The sequence below is a fragment of the Haliotis cracherodii genome, unplaced genomic scaffold (assembly GCF_022045235.1).
Source record: "Haliotis cracherodii isolate W230 unplaced genomic scaffold, xgHalCrac1.p SCAF_4, whole genome shotgun sequence".
NCBI classification, from domain to species: Eukaryota; Metazoa; Mollusca; class Gastropoda; order Lepetellida; family Haliotidae; genus Haliotis; species Haliotis cracherodii.
Genome location: NW_027266297.1, coordinates 3028033 through 3043007, shown reverse-complemented (window position 1 = coordinate 3043007; position 14975 = coordinate 3028033). Strand labels below are relative to the sequence as shown.

The 14975-nt window shown below is 45.9% G+C and overlaps 1 protein-coding gene across 1 annotated transcript in view; it reads right to left on the bottom strand.

Annotated features, from left to right (window-relative positions):
- The window catches only part of LOC139478928 (uncharacterized), a 58069-nt gene that overhangs the window by 8857 nt on the left and 34237 nt on the right, over positions 1–14975 (bottom strand). Inside the window, exons 7-18 of the mRNA XM_071261621.1 lie at positions 14374–14463; positions 12368–12550; positions 9164–9280; positions 7479–7622; positions 6240–6446; positions 4952–5116; positions 3994–4123; positions 3663–3820; positions 3087–3161; positions 2463–2642; positions 1594–1669; positions 1008–1166 (exon numbers count right to left, since the gene is read on the bottom strand). Of these exons, the coding sequence (XP_071117722.1) occupies positions 1008–1166; positions 1594–1669; positions 2463–2642; positions 3087–3161; positions 3663–3820; positions 3994–4123; positions 4952–5116; positions 6240–6446; positions 7479–7622; positions 9164–9280; positions 12368–12550; positions 14374–14463 (1684 nt within the window). The remainder of the gene's footprint in view (positions 1–1007; positions 1167–1593; positions 1670–2462; positions 2643–3086; positions 3162–3662; positions 3821–3993; positions 4124–4951; positions 5117–6239; positions 6447–7478; positions 7623–9163; positions 9281–12367; positions 12551–14373; positions 14464–14975) is intronic.

Sequence of the window (14975 nt, the reverse complement as noted above, 5' to 3'; positions counted from 1 at the left end):
ACCTAGTCCTACCTACCCATGAGTTTACAGTCATCTTGACTCCTGGTACTTAGTACTACCTACCCATGAGTTTACTGTCATCTTGATCCCCGGTACCTAGTTCTACCTACCCATGAGTTTACGGTCATCTTGACCTCCTGGTACCTAGTACTACCTACCCATGAGTTTACGGTCATCTTGACCCCTGGTACCCAGTACTACCTACCCATGAGTTTACGGTCATCTTGACCCCTGGTACCTAGTACTACCTACCCATGAGTTTACGGTAATCTTGACCTCTGGTACCTAGTACTACCTACCCATGAGTTTACGGTCATCTTGACCTCTGGTACCTAGTACTACCTACCCATGAGTTTACGGTCATCTTGACCTCTGGTACCCAGTACTACCTACCCATGAGTTTATGGTCATCTTGACCTCTGGTACCCAGTACTACCTACCCATGAGTTTACGGTCATCTTGACCCCTGGTACCCAGTACTACCTACCCATGAGTTTACGGTCATCTTGACCCCTGGTACCTAGTACTACCTACCCATGAGTTTACGGTCATCTTGACCTCTGGTACCCAGTACTACCTACCCATGAGTTTACAGTCATCTTGACTCCTGGTACTTATTACTACCTACCCATGAGTTTACAGTCATCTTGATCCCTGGTACCCAGTACTACCTACCCATGAGTTTACAGTCATCTTGACCCCTGGTACCTAGTACTACCTACCCATGAGTTTACGGTCATCTTGACCTCCTGGTACCTAGTACTACCTACCCATGAGTTTACGGTCATCTTGATCCCCGGTACCTAGTACTACCTACCCATGAGTTTACAGTCATCTTGACCTCCTGGTACCTAGTACTACCTACCCATGAGTTTACAGTCATCTTGATCCCCGGTACCTAGTTCTACCTACCCATGAGTTTACGGTCATCTTGACCTCCTGGTACCTAGTACTACCTACCCATGAGTTTACAGTCATCTTGACCCCTGGTACCTAGTCCTACCTACCCATGAGTTTTGCCAGCGCCGCCCAGTCCTGTTCGTCGGCCCCACTGTTGAGCAGCTTGGCCGCCCCCTTCATCCAGGACGGCAGGTTCGGGACGTTCTTCTCTATGTTGCCCCCTGTGATCTCCAACGTCAATCGAGGCAGTATCGGTTCAGGCATATCTGGAGAACAAGTGCATCATTTGACCTTACAGACAGCAAGTCCTATAAAAGATGATATTGTTGAAATTTGCCCCATGATTATGGTGTATTTCTCAGGAAAATGCAAGCATGGAATAGTTACATATTTCCTTATATCTACAGAGCAAATCAAACAGCAATCTATACCTCTCAAAAAAACTAAATTGTTTCATAAGATTTTAGCTGTCATGGTTGGTGGGTGTTGCAACACTCAGCCTTCCAATTGTGGGTGTTCTTCAACTTGTTGCATATGTACTACTCAAGACAACTTGTTTCATCCCCTTGCACAAGGAGCAACAATTTGAAGAAAAGGCATTAATATTCACATGAAACTTATCCAGAATTCTTTAAATCTTTATCTGAACATCTCACATAATTTTTTATCATTGGGAAGGGAAATGCTCCAGACCATTACCTATTTTGGGTTGAGGAAACCATTTCCTTACATCAGCAGTTTTCACCCGTCTATGTTCACAGCAAACAATCTGGAACAACAATAGATGACTTCTAATGCAGTCCGCAGATACATTCACATACACTGGTGAGGACCTGACATCAGGGCTGGCTATAGTTCTTCTGAGTCTACAACACTGTATCATGCCTTGTGGGGAGACACAGGTGATCTGAGTGCATGTCATGCTACCTTACACATTGTTTCAGCCAAAATCCTGGGTGACGGCGTCAGACACTTGGATCTCACATTGATGGTCAGACACCCTGACAAGACACTCTGTAGGGATTCTGGGTTAAACTGTTCCTTTAGTAACCCATGATGGTTGTAAGAGGCGTCTAAGTCGATTGAGTGGTGAATCTCGGTGACTTGGTTTTTTTCATGTTCCCTGACAGCATGGATGATTGGAGTCCAGATTTGACTGCGGGTGAGGTGAGGTGAAATCGGGTTTAACGTCGCGTCTAAGATTATTGCACTTATATAGAGGTGTCTGTGTGTGCGTGTGACTGTCCGAACTGATTTACAGTGCTAGCCCACTGACATACCTAACAGCAGTTCAACATGAATACCCCACTCAGACACGGTAAACTGACTCCGAGCCAACCAACCCTTTTTTAGCCCCTTAATGCCAAGCGCCAGACAGAGTAACAAGAAGTACCATCTTTTAACGTCTTTTGGTATGACGCGGCCAGGGATCGAACCCCGATCTTCTGCTCTCCAGGCAGACGCTCTACCACTAGACCACAGAGGCGAGGCCTTGACTGCAAGGTGCTGTCATACAGCTGGAAGAGAGCGGAGTGTGGTATTAAACAACTGTGACATCCTACCTTGGAGGTGAGACATTCGTCCAGGTCCAGGAAGTGAAGGCAGGCCTCCTGGGTACACCCGGCCAGGCCGTGCCGCTCACACACCTTGTCACACGTACATCGCAGACACATCTTGCAGGCAATCCTCTTCATCCACAGTTGCCGCAGGTCCGTCAGTGTAGACTCCAGGAAGTTCCGCACCTGGATGCAGAAAGTCACAACCAATTATGACTTTGGTAATCAAAGGGAGATAATCATGATTCGAACTGTGAAGATCCAGTGTAGAATAGGTCTTCAGCAACCCATGCTTGCCATAAAAGGTAACTATGCTAGTCATAAGAGGCGACTAATGGGTCAGGTTTGTTGGTGCATGTCATGGTATCCCAATTGCATGGATAGATGCTCATGATGTCAATCACTGGATTGTCTGGTCCAGACTCGATTATTTTTCAGTCCGCCATCATATTGCTGGAATATTGCTGAGTGAGGCGTTAAAAACAAACAAACAAGAAATAAACAATCATGATTCACTGTCCAGATCTGCTCATGTTCGGCCCTATCGAATGCATCCTTAGTCTGTTTATGAACTACTGCTTTACTTTAAATAATTTATAGTAAAACAGATGTCAGTGAATGGAGATTAACCTTGGCACAGGCTGCGGAGAGGGGGTTGTAGCCAGGGTTGGTGTAGATGGAGTCGGAGATGCCCACGACGACAACCTGAAACACATCCACATGTACAAGTGAAACAAATCATGGCACTTTAATCTCTGTACATACCTTCAAACTAGAAACATCTCTTCTGAATGAATATATATTCCCATTTACTACTCTGTGATGTTCACCATGTGGCATGAACAGCTAGAGTACCCTTAACCTGTGGTATGCTAAGCAAGACCTACCTTTAACCCAAGGTATGCTAAGCAAGACCTACCTTTAACCCATGGTATGCTAAGCACGACCTACCTTTAACCCAATGTATGCTAAGCAAGACCTACCTTTAACCCATGGTATGCTAAGCAAGACCTACCTTTAACCCATGGTATGCTAAGCAAGACCTACCTTTCATCTGTGGTATGCTAAGCAAGACCTACCTTTAACTCGTGGTATGCTACGTAAGACCTACCTTAACCCATGGTATGCTAAGCAAGACCTACCTTTCATCTGTGTTATGCTAAGTAAGACCTACCTTTCATCTGTGGTATGCTAAGCAAGACCTACCTTTAATCTGTGGTACGCTCTAGGTGACAGTTCCAACACAAAGTCATGAGAGTCGTCCAGAAAGAATTTGGCTATTCGACTGTAGAGATAGGGGTCTCGGCCTCCACTGTCCTGGGACCACCTGATTGCTCGGGTCAGGATCCGATAGAACAGGCCGTCTACAACACATCATTGGTGATGTGACTGTTACCATGGTTTCATTGCAAACATCTACTGCAGAAGAAGTTAAGAGGAAAAACGTCTGATACTTACACCCCCCTAAGCTGATATAAAGAAACATTATCTCTCCAATGTTTGCCACATGATTTACTAAGCACTAAGATGAACCTACCTGGGAGGAAGTTGTTGAAGTCAAGGTAGAACACAGCCACGTTGTCGGAGAGCGTGTACAGGTGGCGCTGATCATCCAACTTCTCCAGCCGCATGGGGACGTAGTAACTGTGTGTCTCCTCCCGGTGAGTCTGAAACAAACATCTCAACATATAGCCTCTCAAAAAATACTTGGTGTCATGTATTGTTTGTTTGTTTGTTTGTTGTTTAACACTGCACTCAGCAATATTCCAGCTATTTGACGGCTGTCTGTAAATAATCGAGTATGGACCAGACAATCCAGTGACTGATTTCATGAGCATCGATTCACGCAATTCCGATACAACAAAATACATCAAGCAAGTCAGCGAGTCTGACCATCTGATCCTGTTAGTCACCTCTTACAACAAGCTTAGTCGCCTTTTACAAAAATCATGGGTTGCTGAAGACCCGTCTTAACCCGCATCTTCAGGGTCATCTTGGTATGTGGGATGCCAAACATAAACATATGCCAACAAGTGTCAATAGGTCTGAGTATGTCGACAATGTGAAAGAATGGACAATGATATTAAAGACAATGAAAGTGCAAGATTGAAGGTATTGGGAAAACTACCCAAAACCCACCTAGGTGCTGTTGTACAAAGCGATCTTAGCGTTAAGTTGATCGTAACTCCCATACCTTACATAGACTTACGATAGTCGTAGCATTGAGGTTGTTTTGTACAACCGCACCCAGAGGTTTAGCAAATGCATGTGCAATACATGTCAGTATGACAGCTTTCACAAACATTCCAGAGTTTGGGTAAACTGGGCTTGTGCCACTTTGAACAGTATCTCAGTTATTTCCCAGTGTGTCAGCTTAGTGTTGGAGAGATGTCCACGGACGTAGGTTGTGGAGAAGCCCAGTCAAGGAAAGTCTGGAATTGGAATGAGATGAGACCAGTTAGGTGACGTAGGGAGTATTGGGTCACTGGCATTACCTGTCCACGTGGTGGCAGTCTGCGGCAGATGAGATCAAACTTGTCCATGAGAGCTAGCAGGGTGGGCTTCTGGTCCAGGGCATCACTCCACAGCGTGTCCAGCAGCGGCTCCTCCAGGATCCCCAACTTCTCCAGCCGGTCCCACTTGTCACTCAGGAGGTCCCACTGAGGCAGAGCAGAACACTTAGTCACAGAACACACCACTGAGGCAGAGCAGAACGCTTAGTCACAGAACACACCACTGAGGCAGAGCAGAACACTTAGTCACAGAACACACCACTGAGGAAGAGCAGAACACTTAGTCACAGAACACACCACTGAGACAGAGCAGAACACTTAGTCACAGAACACACCACTGAGGCAGAGCAGAACACTTAGTCACAGAACACACCACTGGGGCAGAACAGAACACTTAGTCACAGAACACACCACTGAGGAAGAGCAGAACACTTAGTCACAGAACACACCACTGAGGCAGAGCAGGATAGTTACAGAACACACCACTGAGGCAGAGCAGAACACTTAGTCACAGAACACACCACTGAGGCAGAGCAGAACACTTAGTCACAGAACACACCACTGAGGCAGAACACTTAGTCACAGAACACACCACTGGGGCAGAGCAGAACACTTAGTCACAGAACACACCACTGAGGAAGAGCAGAACACTTAGTCACAGAACACACCACTGAGGCAGAGCAAGATAGTCACAGAACACACCACTGAGGCAGAACAGAACGCTTAGTCACAGAACACACCACTGAGGCACAGCAGAACGCTTAGTTACAGAACACACCACTGAGGCAGAGCAGAACGCTTAGTCACAGAACACACTTCAGAGGCAGAACAGGATAGTCACAGAACACACTACAGAGGCAGAACAGGATAGTCACAGAACACACTACAGAGGCAGAACAGGATAGTCACAGAACACACCACAGAGGCAGAACAGGATAGTCACAGAACACACCACAGAGGCAGAACAGGATAGTCACCGAAAACACCACAGAGGCAGAACAGGATAGTCACAGAACACACTACAGAGGCAGAACAGGATAGTCACAGAACACTCTACAGAGGCAGAACAGGATAGTCACAGAACACACCACAGAGGCAGAACAGGATAGTTACAGAACACTTAGTCACAGAACAAGATAGTTACAGAACACACCACAGAGGAAGAACAGAACACTTAGTTACAGAACACACCACTGAAGTACAGCCACTTTAATTCTCATTCTGGAACAAAACACCATTAACAGATCTTAACACATCCACCGGGTTTTACCTGATCGTGAGTGGACCGAGCAGTGATGATCCTCCTGAACATATCCACCAGCCACTGTGGCTTCAGGATGACCGTGTTGCAGAGTACGTTGTGGGCAGGGCCGGCGCTGCCATAGTGGATGATGACGCCAAGGTCGTGGTAGAACTCCAGGAGTGTCCTCACCTCCTCTGTGTCTGTGATGCCATGGTTACTTGCCATCTCGGTGATCTGAGAGAAGCAAGCGAGTGAGTAAATATTGACTATATCATGGTAGCTTGTAAAGGATGGAGTCTGGACCAGGCATGCCAGAGACGGAAAACTTGAACATTGATCCATGCCAGTGGGGCACACTGAATAGCAATCACGCAAGTCACAGTATTTACCTCCCCTACATCTCATTACATATACTAGTCCATGTTTTTCTATCAACAGGGCGATCTACTTCATCATGGCAACAATGTTTTGAAAATAGCAGTTCCATGGCCTTCTGTCATAAGAGGCGACAAATGGGATCAGGTTGTCAGGTCCCAATTGCGGGGATCAATGCTCTAGTCCAGACTCGATTATTTACATACCACCGCCATACAGCTGGAATATTGCTGAGTGCAGCAAACAAAAATATACCTGAATCCCAGCAACAATGTTACACTGCATCCCCATAACAGCGACAATGTTACACTACATCCCCATCACAGCAACAATGTTACACTACATCCCCATCACAGCAACAATGTTACACTTAATCCCATAAACAGTAACACTTATACATTGTTACACTACATCCTCATCACAGCAACAATGTTACACTACATCCCCATCACAGCAACAATGTTACACTACATCCCCATAACAGCAACAATGTTACACTGCATCCCCATCACAGCGACAATGTTACACTTGATATTCCATAAACAGCAACACTTATACACTGTTTCCTGATCACAGCAACAATGTTACACTACATCCCCATCACAGCAACAATGTTACACTACATCCCATAAACAGTAACACTTATACATTGTTACACTACATCCCCATCACAGCAACAATGTTACACTACATCCCCATCACAGCAACAATGTTACACTTAATCCCATAAACAGTAACACTTATACATTGTTACACTACATCCCCATCACAGCAACAATGTTACACTACATCCCCATCACAGCAACAATGTTACACTTAATCCCATAAACAGCAACACTTATACATTGTTACACTGCATCCCCATCACAGTGACAATGTGTTGAAGCTCACCTGGTCGATGGTGGCGTAGTGTGTGCCTGTGTCTGCCCTCTCCGTGACATCCTGCTCAAACTTGAGCCACTTGATCGGCATCTGTTCCCCCATGTACGACTCCTGGCTGGCGATTCGCTCGATGTGCTGACGCAGCTTATCAATCTGGAGCAAGTCGAAGTGGATAATGATCATAATAATAATATATTTAGGCCATTTATATTGCACATATTTCCACACCACACAGGGGCATGCTCAAAGCGCTTTTATTACCTCTGTCACTGGATTAGTGTGCACTCAACAATCATTCTCAACTCCCTGGGGAGTATACAAGCCATGCTGCGTGTTAGGGGCTAGAAGGCACATTTCGAACAAAGTCACTTGCCCGAGGAGACACCACAAGTAGATGATGAAGATGACAGAATGCACATACAGTCAAACCTAGTTATCTTGAACGTACCGATATCTCAAATCTATTCTCCATCCCGACCACCTTACATTACAATGTCAATGCCTCGTTATCTCAAATGTCCGGATATCTCGAAGTTACTTCACAGTCCCACTACGTTCGAGATAATGGGGTTCGACTGTACTTCCAGCCACCAAGGCTCCACATTAAATCAAAGTCCTACAGCTGTAGTCTCAGTCACATACTTTGTTTAAGTTTTTATTTTAATAGTTCAGAGGTATTCTAACATTGTATTCAAAACAATAATGTTTCCCTAAGCATCAGAGTCAGTGAACTGTGTCTGAGCGTTAAACTGTGGCATGGTTGCTCAGCCAGCTAGCACTAGTGTATCTTCCTGAGGCAAGGGAGTTAACTGACTGTAAAAGTCCTGTTTCCAACCTTGCCAAAATAAGCTGGAATTTATGGGCTCGATTGTAGCGCCACTAGTGGCAATTACGAGTTATGTCCCTTCTACGTCCCTCCTATTGACCAATCACATTCCACTTCTCATGTCACTTGCATTTGCTTCAAATAAAATGGTGGCACCCAGTAAAGACAATCTTATCGATAATCAAGATGTATATTCCAATAAAATGGGTCTTACTTCGCGAACTGCATCAAATCACATGAGCACCCAGATTAAAACCATGAAAAGATTTGGAAAATATCTGTTCACACTATGTTGTCGGTAGACATGCTTTGCAAATCCTGCAATCGACTGAAATCTGCACTGCAGTTAACAAACCAAATGTCGATTTCGTTATGCGATTTTGATTGGACTATGTATGGATTCATCAGTGCAGCCAAAACATAACTCAATAATTCCAGCCTTGTTTGGACCAAGGGTGGTAACTAGACTTTTATAGTCAGTTAACTCCCTTGACTCAGGAAGATGGCATGAGTGTGGACTAGCACAAGCATATTCCTGTCGCTATATAAGTGCAATAATGTTGAACCACATTTCACTTCACTGTACTTAGGAAAACTCTTCTCATTCGATTATTTGTATCAAGGGCTATCGAGGTCACTGTCATATTGTCGTGGTTGTTGATTTTAATCTCCTGAGCTAGACAAACCCTGTGGTAAGTTAGGGATAAAAGAAATGGATAGTTTTGCTGACACGAGGCTTTGGTTGCGGATTGGTCCAGGGTATTTATCAAACTATCATGGAGATATCATCCCAGTACACTGGACTCCCAACAATACCTTGTGCTCTTTAATCACAAGAATCCCTAAGGACGTAGAAAGTGGGAATAACCTGCACATCCTCTCCACCCAGGGAGTTATTTTCCACAGCAAAGAATGGCGTCACGATGTGCTGTGTGTAGGGCTGGCCTGTCAGGAACTCTCGCAGCTGGTTGAACTTATCGGCAACCTGTTGCAAAACACAGAAATAAACCTCAGGCCCTGGACAAGGAAAACAAGTCAACTTTTATCTGAGTACAAGAAAATCTTGACTTCAACTGAATCTTAGTTTGTAACAAACATCGATGCCACCATTGCAAATGTTTTCTTGAAAGCCTCACTGGCAATACACACAAAATATCCCCATTATCCGTTTCATTTTCTTTCTTCAAATAAATCATTATTGGTCAGAACGAGGCTGCAGCCAAAACATAACTCAATAATTCCAGCCTTGTTTGGACCAGGGGTGGTAACTAGACTTTTATAGTCAGTTAACTCCCTTGACTCAGGAAGATGCCACGAGTGTGGACTAGCTAATTCTGGTGGGTACATGTGTAATGAAAAAACATGTAGCACACTTCACTGGATTTTAAAAAACTGAGTGTATTTCATTCCAGATACGAAATGTGAGTTACAGGTAACTTGCAATCTGTGATCTTCGTTAGTTTTAATCAGACAACAGCCACACTTGTTGGGTCCCAGGACTGTAAATTATTTAAGAACAGGAACAATTTGTACACATTGAAGAAGAATTAATTGAGTCCAGTTTACCCAATGATATGGAAGTAAATGAGTGCGTTGGCTTACCACCCATATAGCAATATTGTAGCAATATCTTGGCCACAGGGCTTTTTTGGCATAAGTGAGAGCTTTGATCACGAGGGTATACTTCAATATGTATCGATACATGAGACAGGTGTATTATGTCCCCCTGTGATATGTATAGGTACATGAGACAGGTGTATTGTGACCCCTGTAATATATGAGACTGACATATCATGACCCCCTGTGACATGAGACAGGTGTATCGTGACCCCTGTGATATGTATCGGTACATGAGACTGGTGTATCGTGACCCCCATAATATATGAGACTGACGTATCATGACCTCCTGTGACATGAGACAGGAACATTGTGACCGCCCATGTATCGTGACCCCCCAGTACATGAGACAGGTGTATCGTGATCCCCCATGTATCGTGACCCCCCATGTATCGTGACCCCTGATATATTGTGATCCCCGTGTATCGTAATCCCCGTGTATCATGCCCCCCCCGTACATGAGACGGGTGTATTGTGATCCCCGTGTATCGTGACCCCCCGGTACATGAGACGGGTGTATTGTGATCCCCGTGTATCGTGACCCCCCGGTACATGAGACGGGTGTATCGTGATACCCGTGTATCGTGCCCCCCCGTGTATCGTGACCCCTAGTATCTCACCAGCTCCATCTGAGCATCATGGTCCAGGGCCAGACTGTCTCGGTGACCCCCCGTGTATCGTGACCCCCTGTGTATCATGACCCCTAGTATCTCACCAGCTCCATCTGAGCATCATGGTCCAGGGCCATACTGTCTCGGTGACCCCCCGTGTATCGTGCCCCCCGTGTATCGTGACCCCCTGTGTATCATGACCTCCAGTGTATCGTGACCCCTAGTATCTCACCAGCTCCATCTGAGCATCATGGTCCAGGGCCAGACTGTCTCAGTGACCCCCCGTGTATCGTGCCCCCCCTGTATCGTGACCCCCGTGTATCGTGACCCCTAGTATCTCACCAGCTCCATCTGAGCATCATGGTCCAGGGCCATACTGTCTCGGTGACCCCCCGTGTATCGTGCCCCCCGTGTATCGTGACCCCCTGTGTATCATGACCTCCAGTGTATCGTGACCCCTAGTATCTCACCAGCTCCATCTGAGCATCATGGTCCAGGGCCAGACTGTCTCAGTGACCCCCCGTGTATCGTGCCCCCCGTGTATCGTGACCCCCGTGTATCGTGACCCCTAGTATCTCACCAGCTCCATCTGAGCATCATGGTCCAGGGCCAGACTGTCTCGGTGACCCCCCGTGTATCGTGACCCCCTGTGTATCATGACCCCTAGTATCTCACCAGCTCCATCTGAGCATCATGGTCCAGGGCCATACTGTCTCGGTGACCCCCCGTGTATCGTGCCCCCCGTGTATCGTGACCCCCCGTGTATCATGACCTCCAGTGTATCGTGACCCCTAGTATCTCACCAGCTCCATCTGAGCATCATGGTCCAGGGCCAGACTGTCTCGGTGACCCCCCGTGTATCGTGCCCCCCGTGTATCGTGACCCCTAGTATCTCACCAGCTCCATCTGAGCATCATGGTCCAGGGCCAGACTGTCTCAGTGACCCCCCGTGTATCATGCCCCCCGTGTATCGTGACCCCCGTGTATCGTGACCCCTAGTATCTCACCAGCTCCAACTGAGCATCATGGTCCAGGGCCAGACTGTCTCGGTGACCCCCCGTGTATCGTGCCCCCCGTGTATCGTGCCCCCCAGTGTATCGTGACCCCCAGTGTATCGTGATCCCCTGTGTATCGTGCCCCCCGTGTATCGTGACCCCTAGTATCTCACCAGCTCCAACTGAGCATCATGGTCCAGGGCCAGACTGTCTCGGTGACCCCCCTGTGTATCGTGCCCCCCGTGTATCGTGATCCCCTGTGTATCATGACCTCCAGTGTATCGTGACCCCTAGTATCTCACCAGCTCCAACTGAGCATCATGGTCCAGGGCCAGACTGTCTCAGTGACCCCCCGTGTATCGTGTCCCCCGTGTATCGTGCCCTCCCGTGTATCGTGACCCCCAGTGTATCGTGACCCCCAGTGTATCGTGATCCCCTGTGTATCGTGACCCCCCATGTATCGAGACCCCCTAGTATCTCACCAACTCCATCTGAGCATCATGGTCCAGGGCCAGACTGTCTCGGTGACCCCCCGTGTATCGTGACCCCCATGTGTCGTGATCCCCGTGTATCGTGATCCCCGTGTATCGTGACCCCCCGTGTATCGTGACCCCCTTGTATCGTGACCCCCGTGTATCGTGACCCCCGTCTATCGTGATCCCCGTGTATCGTGATCCCCGTGTATTGTGATCCCCCGTGTATCGTAACCCCCCGTGTATCGTGACCCCCGTGTATCGTAACCCCTAGTATCTCACCAGCTCCATCTGAGCATCATGGTCAAGGGCCAGACTGTCTCGGTGACCCCCCGTGTATCGTGACCCCCGTGTATCGTGACCCCTAGTATCTCACCAGCTCCATCTGAGCATCATGGTCCAGGGCCAGACTGTCTCGGTGAGTGCCCACGATGAAGATGGGCGGGGATAGTTTGGTGTTGTCGACGCTGTTGCGCATGTTCTCAGCAGCATGTGCATGTATTGACCGCAGCCAGAAGTCCATGTAGTCGAGAGTGGACAGGCTGTCCTGAGCTTCATCCTGCAAACAGGGAGACTTTCATCAGATTTTTAATGCAGGAAATGGTTCTGTCCAATACTATTCATCTTTTCCCTATGTCAAGATCATCACTTGAACACACAATCCCAATTTAAAGTAGTCAAATTTAACAAATGTTATATTTGGGAGAACACTTTCTTAGTAAGACACAAATTCTAGTACTTTTTGGAGTCCCATCCTCAGAGTGAGGAACCTAACACGACTTCAGTCATCTTACCCACTCAGTCACCAGTGTGTGCTGGTGATTAGATCACCATGACGGCACTGTGTATGCACAGCTTTCAGCCATGGGAGCTGTGGCAATTGTACCAGACTCTCATTTTTAGAGGAAGTCTAAATGCCTGAGTGGGTTAGATTGCTGACTTTGTGTGGTGGTGATTAGGTGCCTCACTCTGAGAGTGTGGGTCCAAAACCTGGATGGGGCTCAACCTACAAACAAGTACTAGTAACACTAAGGACAGGTTATGTGTAGTCATTATCACTCTGCACCAAGAATATTATAGATACGTAAACCCATGACAAATCCATTTTATGGACAGGTGGGTTGAGTTTGGTATTTCCTGGATATTCTCACAGTTTTCCAGTCGCTTATCTGTATCTTTTCTCCCAATACTGATTGTCATGCCTCTTCCACTTTTGTATGCAATTGATCGTCATTGAGTTGCGAGGACATGTTCGAATGTTTTATTGTGAAAAAACCATGCTTGGTTCTTCACAGTTTTTTGTGATTTATCACATAGCTATATACCACTCCAAAGAAGAATACCAGATTTATATCATACAGCCATAGTTAATCTTATCACAACAGATTAACAATTGTCACATGAAAAAATCTGGCGTTCTTTAACTTCTTTTGAGTAGCACATCACATTTCTTAATTACTGTTACATGCCATTTCTTGACCAATTGTTGACCTAATTGAACTAATTCACAAGTCCACAATGGTGGAAGTAAGCATGCACGTGACGTTTCCGTGGTCCCGTGTTTCTGGGGAGAAGATGGATGTCGGATTAGTAGACCATGACATAATAAGAGGCTTTTCAGCCAGGTGAGCTATACAAATTTAAAGTAATAACTGCATCTGAGATGACCTACAGAACAAGCTACTGTACAATGTCAAGCTCCTCACAGTGTTATCCCGTTTGCGGAGCTCTCTATACTATCGCTGCAACCAGTCAAAGCTTCCTACTAGGATAGGTGGCCACAGTCATGCTTGGAGTTGAACTCTTAACTAACTGACCGTTATGTTAACAAACAAGTGACGACTGTCATGACACTCAATACTCTTAAACAGCTATATTATTTTCCTTGTTTGTCATGTAATTGGTATAGTAAGAATGTAAGGGGGAAGTTGGTTGATTTTTTCATTTGTCTGCAATCTCTAACCAAGAAGGTAACTTGGAGATATGGTCAGTCGTAAACCTTTTCAGAACTCACTATGATGGCATTCCCAAAGACATAAACAAAAGTAAAAGTGTTACTTCATTTGGCAAAGTTCGAGATTCTTGTAATGGCCGCACCTACACTTGTGGCAGCGATCTAACTGAGAGTTTAACGAAGGTGTCACATGCTGGGTTGGTTTGTTGTTTAACGCCACACTCAGCAATATTCCAGCTATATGATGGTGGTCTGTAAATAATCAAGTCTGGACCAGACAATCCAGTTAATAATATCATGAGCATCGATCCATGCAATTGTGATCAATGACATGCATCAACCAAGTAAGCGAGCCTGACCACCCGATCCCGTTAGTCACATGCTGGGAAGGAGCTTGGTACAATGTAGCTGAAGGGAGACAACTCTACCTTTTCCTGCATCTCCGGTAACTGTTTGCCGGTAAGGTCATCACACAAGTTGAACACAATCACATAGATGGCTCGCGCAGTCAGGAATACCTGCAACAACAGCAACAGCGGGGAAATAACACAAGGTTCTGTAGCTCACACGACTCCAGCAGGGCACTCCTGGCAGCCACAGCAGTACGTGAAGGTTGCAATAAGGCTCCACAAGGCTGGCTAAATACAACGTTTATTCCTAATACAGGATATAAACCATGCCATAACACACTCTATGTGTAACCAAATAAACATTTGTGTACAATCTCCTTTCATAAATGTATTCCTTGATGAGTTAAATATTGGAATACAGTATTTGACTACCGTTGGACTTGGAATATTAAAGGACCTTTTTGGTTTTTAAAAAAATGAAAAAAAAAGAACTTTATGAAGATTCAGGCCTGAGAACCAAGACTATTATTTAACCTAAATACAATACACAGCAAATATGTATTATAGTGACTGCAGTTATAATGAACTCAAAGGGACAACTAATTTTAGTTTGCTATAACCGTAGTTCGTTATAAGCATTTCAATACATCCTATGTTTATCAATCTCATAAAGGACATAA